Source organism: Serinus canaria, chromosome 3 (genome assembly GCF_022539315.1).
Source record: "Serinus canaria isolate serCan28SL12 chromosome 3, serCan2020, whole genome shotgun sequence".
NCBI classification, from domain to species: Eukaryota; Metazoa; Chordata; class Aves; order Passeriformes; family Fringillidae; genus Serinus; species Serinus canaria.
Genome location: NC_066316.1, coordinates 7,338,914 through 7,356,064, shown reverse-complemented (window position 1 = coordinate 7,356,064; position 17,151 = coordinate 7,338,914). Strand labels below are relative to the sequence as shown.

Sequence of the window (17,151 nt, the reverse complement as noted above, 5' to 3'; positions counted from 1 at the left end):
GTACCTTTCACAGTAAGTTCAGTTGTTAAGTCCAGCATTCACCTGGAGTCTCAGAAAACCTTTCAGGGCTTCTGAGCCTGCATTTCAGAACATCAAAAATGGGAGGGCCTGGATCTTGTGTACTTCAGATATTTTTTTAAAAGCTGGAGTGAGAGCGTGGGAGAAGTTTGATGGACTCACACAGCAGCTGTCATTGCTTGTATGCACTGACCTTCTGTAAATGTGCTTGGCTCCTCTACAGCTGAGATAAGACATGAATAATCAACTAGAAATGAATGTGGGACTGAGAGATTCTATTCATAGAGCAATGGAATGTCCCTGTATAGGAATTAATGCACAGATACTTTCAATGGAACATAATGGTTCTGGAAAAATGTGCAGTAGTTTGAAGAGCAGTGTAGCAAACTGAAATGTGACTTCATTCTCTAGAGGTTAGTGCCTGTTTGAACCCTTAAAAACAGAGCAAGGAATGGATGTACTGTAAATATCTTCTCATGCAATTTTGTCAGATTATTTGGAGAATTACATACTGTCTTCTAATGGCAGTCAACACCATTGACCACCTCAGAAAGGCAGGAAATTATTTACATTTCTCCCAGTAGAAGTGTATTCTGTCTGTGAGACAATTGCTTGGAAAAGGAGTGTTGTGTTTCATCACATTTCCATGCTTCACTTTCCTTCCAACTTGAGGCATAATAATAGGCTTTGAAAGAGGCATCTGCAATAACTACCTTAATTTCATTAAAATGGTAAATGTATCTAAAATGACTTGACTCTCTTCTGTTTAGATAAGTTTTAAGATAATAGATATGAAGGAAATGTTATGATTTACCAGGGTGGAATGCTTTGAAATTCCTTAAGGGAGGGGGTACCTTATTCAGTTCTTTTAAATGGATATGAGTGCAGCTAATGAGTGAGTTTGTCCAATGAGTAAATATTAATTTTCTGTGTTATGTGATGAGTTTTCAAGAACTTCAAGCCCAGGTCTGAACCAGGAGAATGAAATGAGATTCATAAGGAGCTGAGGAGTGTGTAGCTCTGTTTTTCAGACTTTGGTGTGGTCTTTGTTGCTGTAAACCACCATTACTGCAGCTTATCTAGTTCTGTCAGTTGTGGTAACTTTTTGAATGCAGGCAGTGTGATAATTTCCATACAGAAAGGTGAATGCAACTTCAGACCACATTGCTGCCTTCATATTGTTGGACAAGTAGCAAGTACCATGTTATCGGTGTGCAAAATGGAAACAGTGTTTTCCATATCAAGCTTAATATTTTAAAATATTGTTTAATACTTTATTTTTTGAATGTTAGAATGGGGAAATCAGCAAGTGCCTGGAGTTGTAATGCAGGCCCTATTGAGAGTATTTGTTTTGGTGTTTGTAAGAGATCCTTTGAGTAAACTTTGTCATCTCCTATCAATAATGTGATAAGGAACACAGAAACAGGAAAATGCACTTGTGTCAAAAGCAAGACAAAGTGTCATCTGGAACAATGCACAGATGTATAAAGTAACATGTTTTTGTCTGTGCCTGCCACAGCAGGGATTCTATTTAACTCTTGTTTCATCTGATCTGGATTAAATTAATACAAGCAATTCCTGGTTGGTTTTTTTTCCCCCTCACCATTCTCATCACATTAGCATCTGCATTAGCTGATTTTTCTTCCATAGATGTTTCTGCCCATGACTGCTGTATCCTAGTGGAGGGAAAGAAGTTTTTGTCCAAGAAAAAGATAATGGAGTTGTCCTTTAAGCATAACTGAGAGAGCAACTTGAACAAAACCATGCCCATCTTTAAAAAGTGGATCAAGACCAGACTGTGGTAGGATCAGGTAGTTCAAGTGTGGACAGAGTTAAGCAATCTTTTTTCATGAGCCAAAAAAGTGATAGTTTAACTTTCCCTGCTACTGTTTTAGGGTTTGGGTGGTGTCTGTTACTGTACAGTAAAGATTAGCAGCTTCACTTTTCCCAGTCCTTCACCTTTAATGCACAGGAATGCAGTAGTTTGTTTGTGAGCTCTGTTTTGTCAGGAGGGCAGAGCCAGTGCAGGGTGTTGGCAGCTTCATTGGGAGGCCTTGATAATTTCCAGCTTTACACTTAGATGGAATCATCAACTGCCACTTTAGGGAGAGGCTCTTGCAGTAGCTACCTCACACATTCCTATAATTTATGTACTTTGATATTGGCTGTTATAGTAAAAGTATGGATTTCTTTATATCTTCTGTGAGCGCTTCTGGGACTTTGCTGCTCACCTTACTGTGGCGTGTAGGATATCAGAGAGTCACAGAATCATTTAGGTTGGAAAAGACCTCAGAGATCATGGAGTCCACCTGTTAACCCAGCACTGCCAAATCTGCCACTAAACTGTGTCCCCAAGTGCCACATCTACAGGTCTCCAGGGATGGTGACTCCATAGAATTCCTTAGTGAAACAGATCAATACCATTATTGGGTTTTGGTAGATGGGGAAATAGGGCATCAAGAAGCATTGAGAAACATCATGCAGACAGTTTGTGCTGAAACACAGGCAGGAATTGAGGCCTTTCCCAGGTTATATGCCCTGTCTGTATCTCTTGTTACACCAATAATCAGTATTTACATCCTGACTCACTTTGTTACATTTGGTATCACAGCCTGTGGTGCTAAAAGGCAGCTACACATTTCTGTTACTCTTAAGCTTTGAATGGTTTTCTGGAAACTTTTGTGATGATTTTTGTTTTCTTATTTCTCCACACATAATAAACTTGGAGTCTGTAGCTCTCCCTGGGAAACAAATTCTGTTTTTTGCAGCTATTTTTGGTATTTTCCTGGGTTTCCTGTTTTACCATTCAGGTAACCATTATGTAGTAGAAATGACCATTAAAATTAAGTTTGCATATGGATGGTTGTGATTGGCCCTGTGTGCTTGTTATGCTTGGCTTATCATTGTCCCTTAGGGTAGAGTTCCTTCCAATAGAAGAAACTGCTAATAATTAATGTGGAATTCCTCAGCAGAAATATTCTAATTCTGCATTGCCAAATATAGAGTTGTCTTTTTATCTGAAGAGTTGAAACTGGTATTTATGAGCCATCATTGATCAGATGTGGCTTAATTTTACTGGCTGTTAGAGACTTGTTGACAAAAATGAAACTTTTTCAATCAGCTCCTTTAATGCTCAGAGCTTCAGTCATGGCACAAATGCTTCTTTGAGTCTTGGTACAAATATGCATGTATTCCTTGTCATGTGCAGATATTCCTAAGGGTGCAACTCATTTCTGGATTAATTCTTTTCTATTTTTCCTCTCCCTAAGATATCATTGACCCAGCTATCCTGCGTCCTGGTAGGCTGGATAAAACACTCTATGTGGGTTTGCCACCACCTGAAGATCGACTTGCTATTTTAAAAACCATCACCAAAGTGAGTATTTGGAAATATATCCTTCATCTTGAAGCTTGGTGGAATGGTGTAAGACAAATAAAATGTTACAAAGAATTGCAGGATCCTGTCTCATGGAACACTTTCAGCTATTCCATGAGGTCATAAAAATAATCCCTCAGCCCATCTGCTGTTAAATTTGCTGTGGGACTGCAAGGAGCTGATGAATCTTGAGTAAAGCAAACCTGTTAAACATAGAACTTGCTGCCTTGATAGTCACAGTTTGAACAGATTTAATTAAAAGATTCCTATCTGAGTGAGTAATGGGCCTAGAAGTGTTTTGTAAGCTTTTTTTGGGGGGTTCCAGACATTCAGCAGAATGACTCACAAGCTCCATCTGCATTTGCTCAACAGTAGTTGTGACACCTAATTTGCTTTAGGATGAAAAGAAGCTTGTGATGATCGAGGTTGTATGTTAAAGTAAATGTGAAAATGTACAATCTGTGCCTTCATGGGCCCTCCCTGTGGTGGACAGCACAATCTGCTGCTTCAGACACTTGGATTTTAGAATTCTGGGAGTGTTTCTCCAAGTAGGGCACAGCAGGAATCAAGGCCTTAAAAAAGAACATAAAAAGCATATTAATTACTTGGATATTTCCTACTTTTTTCCCAGTAGACCAACATTGATTGTTAAGACTGGGTGTTCTGTCAGATCTTGATTGGAGCTGCAAAGGAGACAAAGTCTTTGCTATAGAGGAAAGACAGCATTATGAGAAGTGTGGCAAAGTTTGTTTAGTGTATTTGTAATAAGGGATAATTCAGACTTGTATAACTTTAAAGTTGTGGTGTATAGGCAATAGTTGATTCAGAATTCAGAAAGTGAGAACTTGCTCCAGCCTGTTCTTTCATGCCAAAATGGATGTTCACAGGGTGACCTCTGATTACAGATTCAAGATGTTAGACTTTCCTTCATTTGTTCTGTGCATTGCTTCATGGATGAAAATAGATTAAGTATTCCCCCATTTGCCTTTTGCAGTAGACAAGTTTGTTGTTTCGAAGTTTTACAGAAATACTTTACTTAATACTTTTCACAACCCTGTTCTTAATGTTATTCATGAGATGCTGAGATGAATTGAGTGTAACATCTCTGAATACAGTAAGGAATCACAGGTTTTTATTTTACCAGATTTATTTTAAAGGTAATTAGGGGTGTAGGGAAATAGTGTAGCAGAGCTTGGTGCTCTGCTCCCTTCACTGGAACAAAGGTGGCATTAAACAGAGCTGATTTCTCTCTCTCTCACTGCTTTGCCTTGCTCACACTCTCACAGCCACACCAAAATACAGGAACCCACCTGGCAAGGGCAGGATCACTCAAGGGCAACCCTGAGGACAAGGAACTGTAGTGAGTCCTCACTTCATCTTCTGGCTTCCTCTTGTGTGTCAATGACCAGCTGGTTGTTGGGGAGAACTGTTTGCAGTTTCCCATCAGGAATCAAGTTCAGAGCTGCATTTACTGCCATAAATCCTGGGTGAGGTCGCTGAAAGGTGTCTTTGCTCCCTTCTCCTGGGAATCTTTGTGCCTACAATCCTATCTTCCTGTTGGGATAGCACCAAGAGGAGTGGCAGTGGGATGTGGTAACCCTGTTATTATCCCACTGCCAGAATATTTTTGTCTTCTGCTGACATCAGCTTTGATGTGAACTTATCTGCTTAGGGGCCTTCTTAACAGCAGGAATACATTGCACAGTGTTTATCAGCTTGGTTTCTGTGGATCCTGTCACTGGTTATCTTGTTGTTTATCTTCCTTTTTGGAATGCAAAATGCTGTCATGCATGCTTAATTCACACTAGTCTGGCTATTTTGATTACAAATCCTTGTGGTGAATGAGGAGTTAAATCTTTTAGATGTGTAGGAGTTATCTGAAAGAAGACCATGGAGTAGGAAGAGGGGAAAATGTGTTAAATTAATTGAAGTGCTTAATTTTTTGTCAGATTTCATCCATGCATCCTAGGTGAGGAAGTGTGAAAAATTTGAGAAGGTATTTGCTCAAGGCCAGAGAAAACAAAATGTTTGGTGTAGATGTGAGTGGCTTCTGAATGGTGCCATGCATTCCCAGAAATCTCCAAGGAGTACATGCACAGCATGTGGAAACAGAATCCTTGCTGAATGAAAAGATGGATGCTTAGAAAGGCAGCATGAGGGGTAGAAAAGGGACTTGGGGGGAGGAACAAGTTGTCAGGAAGACAGCCTAAAAGTGGGTTGTGAAAGACTTATTTCAGTTAACTTGTACAAATCAGTCATTCCCAATTATGCATGTTATGCAAGAGAAGCCTGCCTTCACATGTTCCAGGTACAGCTGCACTTAAACATCCCTGGAAGCTGCATCCAGCTCCTGTGCTGCACAGGGCTTGGCTCCAGAGCAGGGAGAGCAAAACGTGCCCAGTGTATTTGCTCCACAAAGCAACAGGTTAAACATTTCTTTTTAGCAGAGGAGGCGACTCTCTGGCTTGCAATTTCCTACAAGAGTTACTAAAGTATCCCATATGAAGTTGTATGAGGCTTCCTTGTTTCCAGGTTCAAGCCTCTCCTTTCAGGATGTTTTCAAATCAGGCTGCTCCTTTATCTTTTTATTGTGGTGTTATTCTGGATTTTTTTCCCTAACTGTTCAAGATTCATTCAAGATTGTTTCCTTACTCTGCCTAGTCCTTGACTGTTCCTCTGTCTGTTAAGTATTCAAGTATTTTAACTTGCCAGGTACTTCACATTTTATTTTTTTCTCTTGAAGGTATTGTAGGTATGCAGTATATTAGTTCCTCTGAAGGAGTCAGAAAATATTTATGTGAATTTGTGCATTGCTGTCAAATGAGTGTCTGGCAGAAATGTATCATTATATCCTAAAAGAGTTCTTTCCTGTCAAAACTCAGATATTGTTTGATCAAAGAGATATCTTGAATCTCTGTACTATCATGATAATACTTTACTGTTGTCTAAGGATAACAGGAGGATCTCCAAGCTTACAGTGTTTGGAAATTTTGTTGGCTAGTTTCAAATACCATTTATGTCATTTAAGACTTTTGCTGTTGGAGATGCAAAAATAATAACAAAAGAAACCACTTTTGAAATCTTTCTGGAGGAAGCAGTAATAATATGGAAAAGCAGTGTCCAAAAATCTACAGTATATCTAAACTCCTAAATGGAAAACTTCTAAGTTTGAAAATCTATATCCAGAATATAAAAGATACACTATTAATTTAGTCTTAAAGGTGATAAGACTAAGCTGACTTGCCTTGATTTCAACACACAGTAAAACTAGAGGAAGTTCAGCTAAACAAGCTGCTGAAGCAACCAACTATTATTAAAAATAAGCCCACATATGGAATAATGTTGTTGCTACAATGCCCTGGGGCAAGCTAGCCATCATTTCTTTAGAGAAAATCTAATCTGTGGGTGGCAAGTTAAAATTTACCATTGCTTAACATTTCTTAATTAAATGGTTTTAAGGCTGATTAGCTTCCTTGCCAGTTTGAGATTAAAAATATGTATATTTGTGGATATTGCAGGAAACTTGTCAGACACCTATATGATTCCTGATTAAAGAAACTTCATCATTTCAGGGATGGTAGATGGAAAAGAAAAAAAGTTTTCTCACCTTCTCTTTTTCCTTACCTCAACTCCTTTAGGATGGCACCAGGCCTCCCCTGGACAGTGATGTGAGCCTGGAGGAAATTGCTTACAGCCAGCACTGTGATTGTTACACGTGAGTATCTTCTGCTTTTGACTTTCATACTTCATGTGCAGTGCCAGCAGTGTTTGGTGCATTATCAGCTGTGTTTTGTTGGTATATTAAGAGGGTTTTTTAACTTTATAAACCTTTTCCCTTTGGGTATTTTTCTTGCTTTTCCTTGTGGTTTTTTTTTCCAAGAAGGTGGTAGGAATATATGGAATGCTAAATCTTCATCTGGAATAGTGTTCACATTGCAGATACAGAACAGTGGAGGCCTTTTGGTTTGCTTTGGTTTTATTTTCTAATTCTTGCATCATCTGAGGAACAAAGAGCCCTCTTTAAGTTGTGGGCCCATACACAATGGTGATGAAAGCAAATTGGTTAAGCAGCCATAACCAGCTTGTTCTGTCACAGAGCTGAGAGCAATCAGTTTGACAGAGTAATGAGGGCCCATTTCAGCTTCGGGAATAGCAAGGTGTGGCTTTAGGGAAAGCTTGATGGCCATACCTGTCAGAGTAATTTGCACTTATGGTCCATAAAACTTAAAAAGCTTTAAGCTATCCAATAATTTAGTAATACTCAATGTTTTTATGGAGTTCACTAAAGATAAAGTTTATGACAGGCTGCTTGCCACAATATTATTGGGAAAGATGAGTAATTTTTCTTTCCACACCTTTCCACTGGTTTATAGTCCAAAGGTTTTTTTGTTCAGTGTGTGGGGGTTTTGGTTTGTTTTTTTGTTGTGGAGGTTCTGAGGGTTTTTTGTTTGAGATTTTGTTGTTTGGTTGTAGGTTTTTTGATGCTTGGGTTGATCAGAATTTTGAGTTTGGGGTTTTGATGTGGGTTTTGGTTTATTTGGATTTTTTGTTTTATCTGGCTGGGTTTAATTTTTGATTTTTTAAAATACTTTATGCCTAGTACCTCCAAATGAAGCATGGGGAGTTAATTTTGGATTATTTTTTGATTTGATGACTTTCACCAGCTGAAAGACATGTGAAAAGTTCCAGCTGTTCCAGAAAACTGGAAAGAAATACTTCAACTGATCTGACTATATTTTGTGGATACTGTTATTTGAAGAGCATGTTAACTTTACTGTTGATGCAGCTTTGAGCAACTCCTTTTTGTAATGCTGAGGGATTTCATTTGAATCTCTCATAAGATTCATTAAAAAAAGAAGTTATGTTCTCAAGAAGTGGCAGAGTGGTAATCAACCCTTTGGCATTTTCAAAGATGCTGAATGGGGTTTTTGCCTCTTCTTGTTTCTCATTATTTTGATCTTAATTTGTGGCTAAAATCTGAAGGGCACCACTCCATAATGAAGGCTGCAGACTGTGTAATCATCAGGCCTCTTTCCAGTGTTCTTAAGATGAAACTTTGACAGCACAACCAAATTTTAATGTCATTTTTAGTGTCTTGTCTTTCTACCATCAGCAAAATAGAAATTTATCCCCAAATAACCTGTTGTTTGTATCCCTAGAGGGGCAGACCTTTCAGCTCTTGTTCGTGAGGCTTCCATTTGTGCCTTGAGACAGGAAATGGCCCTGCAGAATACTCAAAGCAAGAAGGGTAAGAGAGCTTTAAAAAGAAAATCTTAACTGTTAACAGTGACAAGATAAATGGAATATGAAATATTTAAAGTAGTTGAAGACAAGCATAAGGCTGTGAAAGCTGTACATCATTGATTGATTGATTGACTTCTGAGCCAAACAAAAATTGAGTCACATAAAGGGAGGTAGGGGAAGGCCCAGGAAAAATGGTTATGCTAGAAGTCAGCACAATTCTTTTTTTTTAAAGAATTGAAGGTTGCTACCTTAAAGAAAAGTTTCTCTTAAATGGTTATGTAAACTGATTATTTTCTAGACTAAATAAATACCACTGCAAATTTTCCCTGTCACTGCCAAAGACTAATTACACTGATGTATTTGGAGGAGGGCTATAAACTGCACATTCCCTGATTTCCTACCTTTGGCACCCAGCTGTGTTGTGTAACTGAACATGTACATCCAGCACTGATGGACTTGGGAAAATCTGTGCCACTTTTGATCTTTGGTGCTTACCTCACAGTGCCTCTTGCCAGGACTTTAAAAGGGAGTTATAAATGGATTCAAGTACAGTCTCTGCCTTTCATTATCTGTCTGAACTGCTGGTTTAAGTTGTACTTTTGTGGAGATTTTTAAATGATAGATTGAAACTGTTATATAAAATGCCTGTCTGTTTACTTTTCTTCCCAGTCATTATGTTTGTTATTTTATCTTTAAGCCAAAATGCAAAGCTAAGATAGAATTGTGATTTTTCAGATTATGTCCTTGGAAAATACTGTAGGCTTTCATTATGGCCCTGATTTCTAAGAGCAGCACTTCAATTTTAATGGCTTTGAATGATTCTTTTTGATCTAGTACCTATCCAATCTTGTCTGGTTTTTAGCAACAGTAGATTACCAGAGCACAGTGTCTGTATTCCCTGTTCTGAGCCAACAAGCATGTTCAGCTAGAGGAGGAAAAAACCCCAAGCTATAAAATCCTTTCCTGTTGTATGACTTGGGTTACTCATTTTGCTTGTTGTAGCTGGCTAAAACTCTTGATTTGAGGTAGAAATATCTGAGTTTATCCTGGTCATTTTTTTAATTGTTCAGAATACAGCAGGCTTTATTCCAAGCTGTTCATCCCTTGAATTCAGCCTTCACAGTTGGGATTGCAGCCTAAAGCACTGACTGTGAATGTGTAGGCAGCCAGCAATTTCATGATATATGTACAGCTTGATTTGCATGTTTATAGCAGCTGCTTGCTTAGAGTGTCCTTGGGTTTCCAGGATGTCAGCCCTGATTGGTATGAAAACATGTGAGGTGGTTTCTGATTTGAGACCCTATTCATTTTTATCTTCAAGATGAAGAGTGGGGATTTTGTTCCTTCACTGTTGAGCAGGCCAAGCTCAGCTGCCTCCCCACCCACGCTCTGCTTGGCTGCTGAGTGTCCTCCTCAGTCAGTCCTTTGGAATCAGGGCTGCTCCTTGCTGTTCTGGAGAAACTGTTGCAACTTCTCGTTATACCTGATGTTTTCCCTCTGGAATAAGATCAGGGGTGTGGTTTTTTTAAAGCTCTGCAGGGGTTTGCTTGGAGGTACTTGTAGAAAGTGAAATGTTAAGATATCTTTTTGGTGATGTTTCTTAGGAGAACTCAGAAATTGTACTGCTAATCTGAACAGGCTTAGGCAAGCTGATCATGTTAGTCACTGTGGTCTGAGAATTGCCAGATACAGAAGTTTGTAGGGGAAATTCCTAACAACTGAGCAGATTTCCACTTTTATGCAGCACCCCTGGATTTCATCATTGTTGGCCCAGCACTGAACACCCAGAAAGGTTCACTGTCATTTGCAAATTTGGAGTTTCACTTCTGCCTCCCTTTTCCAAACCACTGAAGATGATGCATGAAAGTGGTTTCAGCAGCACTGCCAGAGTGGGACCCACCCTACTGCAGCAGTTCTGCAGTTTCTGTCAGGTTCCTCAGAAACTTTGGAACACCATGTGCTCCTGCTGACTTCTTCCCATGGACATCTTAACTCACCTGTTTAGCTTAATCTTGTGTATTTATTTCAAACAGATCGAGTCACACAGAATGTACACTGTAGGAGTAATAATAGAGAGTCCTACTCTTATTTCAGCTGCAGTGACAAATACAGACCCTACACAAACCATGACCCTTTCTGGACATTTTTATAAGAGATAGCCAGTGGTCCCATATCACCTGCAGTCTGTAGGGCTGATCCGAAGCAGTGAATCTGTGAGACTTTTTTTAGAGCAGTTAAGAGCAAGTGTGGTTTAACAAGTGAGAATAAAGTTTTGCATCTTTGCAATTGAATTTGAAAAGCAAGATCTGGTCCTTGTTTGATAGGAACCATCTATCCCTCCCTCATCTATGTAAATAGGAAAACTCCAATTTCATATTTAGAGTTTTAAGTACATCATCTTCTTTTTAAAACATTGTACCTGTTGATATACTTCATTATTTTAATTTAACAATATAAATGGTTTTAAACGATAAAATATTTGTACCCATTTATTCAGACTAAATGGTTTGGTCATCAGAAATCCAGGCAAAGTGTGTTAAAGCAAGTAGCCAAGGTCTAGATTACTCACAGCTACATTTTCTGCATGACCAAGCTTTGGACAAGCTTTTATCAACTAATAAGCATAAAGTAGTCTAACTTACCCTGCAGTGAGAGGTCAGCTACCTAGAAGGAGATTTTCTCTCTCCCTGTAGCATTGTCACAGTTTGGTTAAAAATTACATGCTTAAAAACAAAAGTGAAAGCCAAATTAAATTCTCATAGCTTTATTGTTTTATGGAGTTTTAATGACTCAGTCTAAAAGTAATATGTCTTCTGAGAAAGTCCCAATTTGAACCCTTTTCTTACTGTAAATATAATTTCCTTGGGGAAATAGGTTAAATTCCTGATATTTTAAACTTGTATCTTCAAATTTTCCAGGTGTAACTTTTATCTGGTAATAGGAATGTTGAACATGAGCTGCAGAGAAGTGAGATGAGAAAGCAGGGAGGTTGTATGTTTAGTACAGTGAAATTTAACCTTCATCCTTACCTTTAACACAGGTAATCATAACTGTAGGCTATTTGATCTTCTGCTTAATACCTTAGACAAGGTATATTTCATTCTGGATTTAGTATCTTCCATTTGCTTTTTAGTCTTTTACTGTATCAGCAGAAGATTTTTGTTCAACTCTGACTCAAAATATATTAATGTTTTCTCATGTTGACACATGCCACTTTATGTGGCAGAGGTGGAAATAAAAGCAATAATCATCCTAATGAAAGAGATGAACAGAATGCACCAAACTAGATTACAGTTTGTATTTCTGACATATCTGGTACCTGTGCATAGTGTTAGCTGGTAATTAATCTTTATATAGTGGCATTTTAGGATTTTTAAATCCAGATTAAACAAGGTACTTCCTTGTCAGAGCAGAGGAATCTGACTTATTTGATGTATGCTTATGTTTTAACATACTAAGAAAACCTGTTCAAAAGGTTATTATTAAGAATAATTACTGTGGATAGTTGCAGTAAGGTCAAAAAGGCAATCTGCATAAATTTGAACATGGGGAGTTGTAGCAGTGAAAGCTTTCATCACTTCTGTGTAATGCCAGATAAAGCAATGATATAAAACCAATTACATAGAAATTGAGTAGAATTGGAATGATAGTAAAATATTTTCTAGATACTTCTTAAATAACAGGGAAGTTTAATATTGAATTTATGATTAAAAAAAAGCCCAGAAGTGGAAGCAGCAGAATTTGAGGGGTTGACTTCCAGAAAGATTATGGGAATTCAGTTAGGTATCATGAATGCTGCCTTGAAATACATGCAACAGTCACTTGATTGCCACTTGTCTGCAATTTCAGTCATTTATTATGCTTTGTTCTTTAAGGAGAAATCAAGATTTCTCGTAAACACTTTGAAGAAGCTTTCAGGAAAGTGAAATCTTCAGTGTCCAAACAGGTAAGGTAAAATTCCAGTATGCAAAGCTCATTACTCCCTTGGGAAGGACACTTCTGATGCTGGAGGCTGCTGGGAATGGTTAAGGTGGATTTCAAACTGACACTGCCTGATTCTGCATTAAACCAACCTGATGTTTGTGTTAAGGTCAGAAATTACAGCCTCCCTTTTCAGCTGCAGATGGTGCACTCTGTGTAGATGGCTTACCAAGATATCAAGGTTATTTTTTACTGTGCTGCCTTTTACTGTGCTGCCTTCATTGACATTTCCAGATTGATTATTAACCTGGCTCTAAGCTCCTCTGTCTGCTGAGCTTTCAGTGGAGAAGTCAGGGCCTTTAGCATGCACCACATCCTGCCACAACTTTTCCTCCCCTGTGATGATGACATACAAAGATGCTCAGCCTTTTCTGTGGATGTGCAAGAGATGGAAATTTGAGATGGGACACAGAACACACTTATGATCTTAGTTATTTCTTATTACCCTTTTCATTATTTGGATTTGTCAAGGAAGTTTGTTGTCAACATTTCCTTATGCTCTTTTCCTTTTAATGACTGAAAGGAAAACTCTTCAGTCATCTTAATTACTATAATTTTGAAGTTAATATATAGGAATTGCTATTATTGCAGAGCTTGTGTCTAGGTCTCCATGTCTCACCAAGAATGTACTGTGCTGCAGCCAGAATACAATAATATATTCACATGTAGCACTCGCCAGAGAAGTCAGTAAACTATTTCCTTTCATTTTTATTGTATTTTGGTGGTCAGTGACCTTTCATAAAATTAGAAGTAATCTGTGGCTCCAAGAACCTTTAAAGATGTTGTTGGCTGTTGTTTCCCCTTTGCTAATCACTAAGCAAACAGCCACAAAAATTTAAAACATCTCCTCTAACATAGTAATGACAGCTAAGTATTAGAACATATCCCTTCTGGTTAACCAAAAATGTTATTCTGCATCTCAAAGGCAGCTTAAATATCACAGGTGTGAGAGTCCTATATTTCAGTAATATTCATCTGAAGACTTGTCAGTTAGGTATTTTGAAACATCTTTTGCAATACACAATACTTATCTCCCATTTCCAGCTGCTGCTTCCCATCTGCTAGACAAATTCAGTCTGACAAAAAATACAGACTTTGCTATGACACTGGAAAACTTCTTAAAAAGGCTAAAAAAGCTGCATCTTACTGATCAAATGCATCTAGCTCTTCTATCTCATACATATCTCATTTTTGGTTTAATTAGTTGACTCAAGATAGACAAAAACAATTCTTTAAGCTGTGGGCAGACATCACCTTCTGAACCCAGGTATTTCAGTGGAAGTATTCTGCTCCTCAGAACTCTCATTTTGAGTGACCAGGGAAAAGGGTTAACAGTTAGGTTAGACTAGCAAGGGATGATCCTGTCTGTTCATTGTGCAGAACTGAAGGAGGAGGAAAGTGTCAATTCAGCAGCTCCTGTGGTGAAGAGGGCAGCGCCTTCTCAGTGAAGCTGCCATCTAACCCAGCATGGCAGCAGGAACTGTAAGAGCTCTGCCTGAGGCCTCTGGGAATTACACACCAGTGGTGACTCTCCCTGGACAGCCTCATTTATGAACTAGGCTAGTGGAGGTTTGCCTTCTTTAGGTTTTTGTTTGTAAATGTTTTAAAATGCAGCCAGTGACTCATAGAGCTGGTTTGTTTCACTTGCTTAAATAATACACAAAGTCACTTTTAAATACTGTGTAATTTTTTACCACTGTCTGAGGTACTTTTCCTCTTCTCTTGGCACTGTTAGGATCAAATAATGTATGAAGAACTGCAGAAGTTGCTGTGCAGGTGATACATTTGGACAATTCCCAAAAGAGATTCTACACTGGTGAAGAGTTCTGCAGTGCCTGTTTTCAAGAGGCAGGTTGGAAAGAAGCTGTACTAAATCTATCTCTCAACTTTTTATACATTTATACCTGAAAAAGTGGTCATCACAACCTACTGCTCCAAAGCATCCTTAATTTAACTGTCTCCAGAATAAAAGATACAATACATGCTTCCCTTTTACAACCATTTCCATTTTCCAAATGAATGCTTTTAGTTAAAAAGCTAACACCATTCTGATCTATTTGGTGCCCTGAATCAGAAATCCCTGAGGCACAGGCTAACTCTTCCAAGTGTTTACACTGCTCAAATAGCTGTTTTCAACCACCAGAGAAAATTGCTGTTTTCCAGAACAAGGACACTGAAAGAAGCTGTGAAAGTAGGCTGGGAAAGTGCTGCACTGGATGTTATCACACCATTAATCATGCATTTTCCAATGACAGTGACACATGATTGTGCCAGCACAGGTTCTCTGAGCTGCTAACAGCTTCCTTCCACCTCTCCAAAATAAACTGCCCACAGATGGCAAGCTGGGAGGGTCAGCAAGGGGAGAGTAAAGTTCGGAAATTGGAGAAGTGCTATGATACTATGATTCTACACATGGAAACATTTGGGTTAAGAGGTACTCAACAAGCTGGTACTTAATTATTTTTCTTAAACAGCTAAATTTTCAAAATTGGGAAGCATCCAAGTTAAGAAAAAACACTGAAAAGTGACAGATTATGAAACCTACAAGCCTTCAGGGAAAAACCCAGATGAAATAGTTTTTGTAAGCAACACTTAAACTTCTACTTGAATTTCATTTAAACAAATACCCTGAACAACCAGATCTAACTTCAAGACTGAACTTGACAGAGAATAGTACCTTACATCCTAAATTCTTCTCAGAATTGCCAGCTAACAAGAAATCTTGCTGCACCATTTTACCCAAAGGTACGTGTTTGAAGGCTATCACATGTAACTTACCACCACAGACTTGCATTTTAAAAATATTGATGATCATGGCAGCTTGTTCTTACCACTGGGATTTTTTCTCAACATGGGATGACATTCACTACCTCTCCTAGGGAAGTTGGTGCCTCGGTGACTCAAATTCTGACTCAGACTAACAAATTAAGTCCCTGGATATAAAGCAGATGATGATGACATGCCTGCTTTTAATTGTAAATCAGACTTGAGGCTTCAGCTATCATTCCCAGAAATCCAAGATGAAGCATCACCATTTTCAATCAATACCAGGTTGGGAGAAAACCTCAGTGATCATCTGGTTTAACCTTTCTTGGCAAAAAGCACAGTCTAGACATGATGGCCCAGCACCCTGTCCAGCTGAATCTTACAAGTGTCTGCCATTGGGGAATCCACCACTTCCCTGGGGAGATTTTTCACAATGAGAACAATCAACTAGTGGAATAGTTTTTCCTCATTTCCAGTTGGAAGCACCCCTTACCCCTCATCTTTTTCATGTCACCCCTGTAAAAAGGCAATCTCCCTCCATCTTAGTAACCATCCCTGGAACATGGTGCTAAGTTCTCTCCTTAAGCTTTATTTTCTCAAGGCTGCACAAACACACTTCTCTCAGTTTTAGCTCATAATACTACAATAGTATAATAATAATGATACACACCATTCACTTGAGTGGCTGAGTGGACCAATGACAAGAATGATTTCTCCTTTATGGATATACAGAGAAGATTCCTGCCACCATACCTGAGGATAGCTGTAGATGAGGACCTTAAGCAGGAGTGGAATCCTCAAGTCCTGCCATATCTACCTGAGAATTTTCCTTTTATGATGATATTCCTGTGTATGTATGGAGCAAGAAAGCAACGTAGGGCTTGCAAGGCAAGATAAGAGAAGAAATGCTATCAAGGAGCAGTAGTAGCACTACAGTCTTGTCAAGAGAGCCAGCACAAACCAGGTGTATTATTCAAGGTGTCTCATGATCAGGTGATAGAGGAAGTAGGGTGCAGGAGGGTTTGAATGCACAAGAAAATCTGAAGTTAAGGGGAAAGGAGAAAAAGCCAGGTCAAGTGTCCATATCCTGCTTACCTTGTCTGGGCTCCATGTGCAGCAAGGAGCAGGCAGGGATAGGCAGCTGAATTCCATTTGCTTGCTCACACATGAGTGTTGCACCCACACTGCTCCTTGTGGGAAATTATGCTTAGGCTATAGTATGTATCACTACAAAAAATAATCCTTTGTACAGAAGAGATCCTTTGTACACAGAAAATGGGAACTGCTTTAAGGAAGGAGCCTTTTCACCCAATAGAGACAAATATTTTGTTCTGCATAGGCAGCCACCGCCCCTCCTAGCAGACATGCCTCAAGGCTTTGCCTCCAGTCATCTTGTTTCTGTTGTGACAAGATCAAGAAATCATTCATCGTGCCATTCTCCTCTCCCTTTTCCTGAGGCTAGCAACATATCAAAACCACAAGAATGAGCCTGTCCCAGAGCACAGGAGGTGCTAACATAAGCATGGATAGGGGGCAGAGGCAGTGCAGAGGACTGTCAGAAAGAGAAAAGAAAAGCACTGTCTTCATTCTTGGCTCAGTAGAAAACTTTTTCCACATCTTTGTCCTGACTAAAGTCTTGTATCCCACTGCAGGTTTGATTGTGAAATAGAAGATTTGCTAGAGAAAAGATAGAGTTGCATGGAGTTGCAGGGTGCTGTGCCAAAGGCAGATCCACATGATTCAGACACACCTATTTATCAGATTGC

At 38.9% G+C, this 17,151-nt stretch overlaps 1 protein-coding gene across 2 annotated transcripts in view; it reads left to right on the top strand.

The window, feature by feature from the left end:
- NVL (nuclear VCP like) overlaps positions 1–14,620 on the top strand; it is a 39,893-nt gene extending 25,273 nt beyond the window's left edge. For both annotated transcript variants that reach the window (XM_030236562.2, XM_050972310.1), the window contains exons 19-23: positions 3,288–3,394; positions 7,033–7,109; positions 8,554–8,642; positions 12,514–12,584; positions 14,355–14,620. In XM_030236562.2, the coding sequence (XP_030092422.2) occupies positions 3,288–3,394; positions 7,033–7,109; positions 8,554–8,642; positions 12,514–12,584; positions 14,355–14,399 (389 nt within the window). In that variant the 3' untranslated portion in view covers positions 14,400–14,620. The remainder of the gene's footprint in view (positions 1–3,287; positions 3,395–7,032; positions 7,110–8,553; positions 8,643–12,513; positions 12,585–14,354) is intronic.
- Positions 14,621–17,151: the final 2,531 nt, after the last annotated feature.